The sequence below is a fragment of the Monopterus albus genome, unplaced genomic scaffold, assembly GCF_001952655.1.
Source record: "Monopterus albus unplaced genomic scaffold, M_albus_1.0 scaffold63.1, whole genome shotgun sequence".
Classification (NCBI taxonomy): Eukaryota; Metazoa; Chordata; class Actinopteri; order Synbranchiformes; family Synbranchidae; genus Monopterus; species Monopterus albus.
Genome location: NW_018127943.1, coordinates 1,551,640 through 1,553,877, shown reverse-complemented (window position 1 = coordinate 1,553,877; position 2,238 = coordinate 1,551,640). Strand labels below are relative to the sequence as shown.

General features: G+C 39.9%; 1 protein-coding gene across 1 annotated transcript in view; it reads left to right on the top strand.

Annotated features, from left to right (window-relative positions):
* emc7b (ER membrane protein complex subunit 7b) overlaps window positions 1–2,238 on the top strand; it is a 4,877-nt gene extending 2,639 nt beyond the window's left edge. Inside the window, exons 2-5 of the mRNA XM_020603885.1 lie at window positions 462–581; window positions 674–812; window positions 1,237–1,317; window positions 1,641–2,238. Of these exons, the coding sequence (XP_020459541.1) occupies window positions 462–581; window positions 674–812; window positions 1,237–1,317; window positions 1,641–1,790 (490 nt within the window). The 3' untranslated portion in view covers window positions 1,791–2,238. The remainder of the gene's footprint in view (window positions 1–461; window positions 582–673; window positions 813–1,236; window positions 1,318–1,640) is intronic.

Sequence of the window (2,238 nt, the reverse complement as noted above, 5' to 3'; positions counted from 1 at the left end):
TCCCCCGGAGGAGTTGGAGGAAGTGTCTGGAGAGAGGGAAGTCTGGGCATCTTTGCTTAGACTGCTGCCCCCGCAACCCGGCGCCGGATAAGCGGAGGAAAATGGATGGATGGATAGTACACTTTACAAATCAGCTGACCTTTATGCAAATTTGGTGGCATGTCCTTTTAATTTTCAGTATATTGCACTCTGTGAAAACCTCTCAGGTAACTGTAGTTGTCTGAGAAAACATGATTTCTTTTATAGTTACACTTGAGATTTGGTTGCTTGACAGTGATTCCTAGGAGATGGCAAGTGCCCAAACCTTTGAGGGTTTATCTTCTTTTGAAGCAGTGCTGTAACATTTTCCCCAGATAAAGTCTATATGTGCAACAGGCAGCCGATGGGCACTGGCAGGTCTGGAGAATAATGTGTAAATAAGCATGACAAAATTTAAAACTTGTTGCATTCTCTTTTCACAGAATGGATGGCAGTTTTGCTGTGAACGATGTCCCATCAGGATCTTATGTTGTGGAAGTTGTCACCCCAACCTATAAATTTGAACCAGTGCGTGTTGATATCACATCCAAGGGCAAAATGAGGTAAAACCTTAATGTTATGAGCTAAAAAGGCGCATACAAATGTGTCCTGTTGCAACTGTCACCCACTAAAGCAACCATGTGTCATTTCACAGGGCACGTGTTGTGAATTACATCAAGACTTCAGAAGTCATTCGCCAGCCTTACCCTCTCCAAATCAGGTCTGTCGGCACCCACGTGTACTTCATGAAGAGGGAGACCTGGGGTTGGACAGACTTTCTTATGAACCCAATGGTAAAAATAGTGATGGAGTTGTATAAACATGCTGGCCATGTATGATCTGTTGTGTTTATGTATCTCAGTGATGCAAAGAGATGATCTTACATTTGGGTTAGTTCAAATCCAGAGTCATTGAGTCAGAAATGGCAGGGGTTTAAAAAAAATTCCTGTGGTCTAAATCTTAGTCTTAATAGAGTATAATTTCACCTTGTTTTTCTTTATAATCACTCTCTTGTGATTGATAATGCCCTTATGATTTAGAGATCAGGATGTTTGATGATGTGATACTCAGAAAAATTAACCGTACTTAATGAACTGTACAGTTTGTCAGTGAGAACAGTCAGTCATACATTTCAGAATCTGGACCATGTATTTAATAAGTTGAAGTAACTACTTCTGAATCTCTTGTTTACATTTACATTATTTGTTTCTTCTGCAGGTTATGATGATGCTTCTGCCCCTGTTGATCATTGTTTTGTTGCCCAAAGTGGTCAACACCAATGATCCAGAGATGAGAAAGGTGAGGAATTTCTAATAGTTGTATGAGAAGGTGTTATTTTAGGAAATACCCTATATTCACTCAGTGTCTCTGAATTGTAACGGAAGAGGGTTTATCAGTTAAATGGAAGATTCAGGAAGTGGCTCTGGATGACGTAGGTTCCCAAAAGAATAGAGTTCAGGTATATTAGTAGTCAAAGGAATGCGTTGTTCACACCTTATTTTGACGTGAGCATATCGTCACTGTGAGAAATGTTACTGAATTCCCCTGTGTGAGTGTGGAGTCTGTTCCCAGCCATCATTTCTCCATATACAGTTGTTTTCATTTCATCGCTGTCTTCACAGGAAATGGAACAGTCCATGAACATGCTGAACCCCAACCCTGAGCTGCCAGACGTTTCTGAGCTCATGACGAAGCTCTTCTCTGGCTCCAAGGGCTCCAGCAAAGCAGGCAGCAGCAGCAAGGGCACCAGGCCAGCTGCTAAAAGGAGGTAGTATAATAATGAACACATAACCTCAACCTGCCTAAAGAAGCACGAGTTATGCCATGGAAGAGAGATTTTTAAGTGTCATTTTTCCTCTAGGTTTATTGTACAGTTTTCTTTGATATTAGATGATTTGAGCACATCTTTATTTCTAATATGCTATTGGAAACTGAGCAAAGACGTTTTTTCATACTGCACTGATATAAATTTCTTGAGCTTGATTTGCTCTATACTTTGTAACATGTGACTCTATTACTCATCAGTCTTTCTGTGCTAACCCTTCGGTGTGCATTTTTCCACTGCTGCTAATTCCACTACCTGAAAGAGAACATATATACATATTTAGAGATTTTGTTGTCTCTTCGATCCCAGTAAGATGACTGTGAATGATGATGATTTGAATTTTAAGATTGATAAATTATTTAAAAGCCTAGATCAATAAATTGCAATGGTTGTAA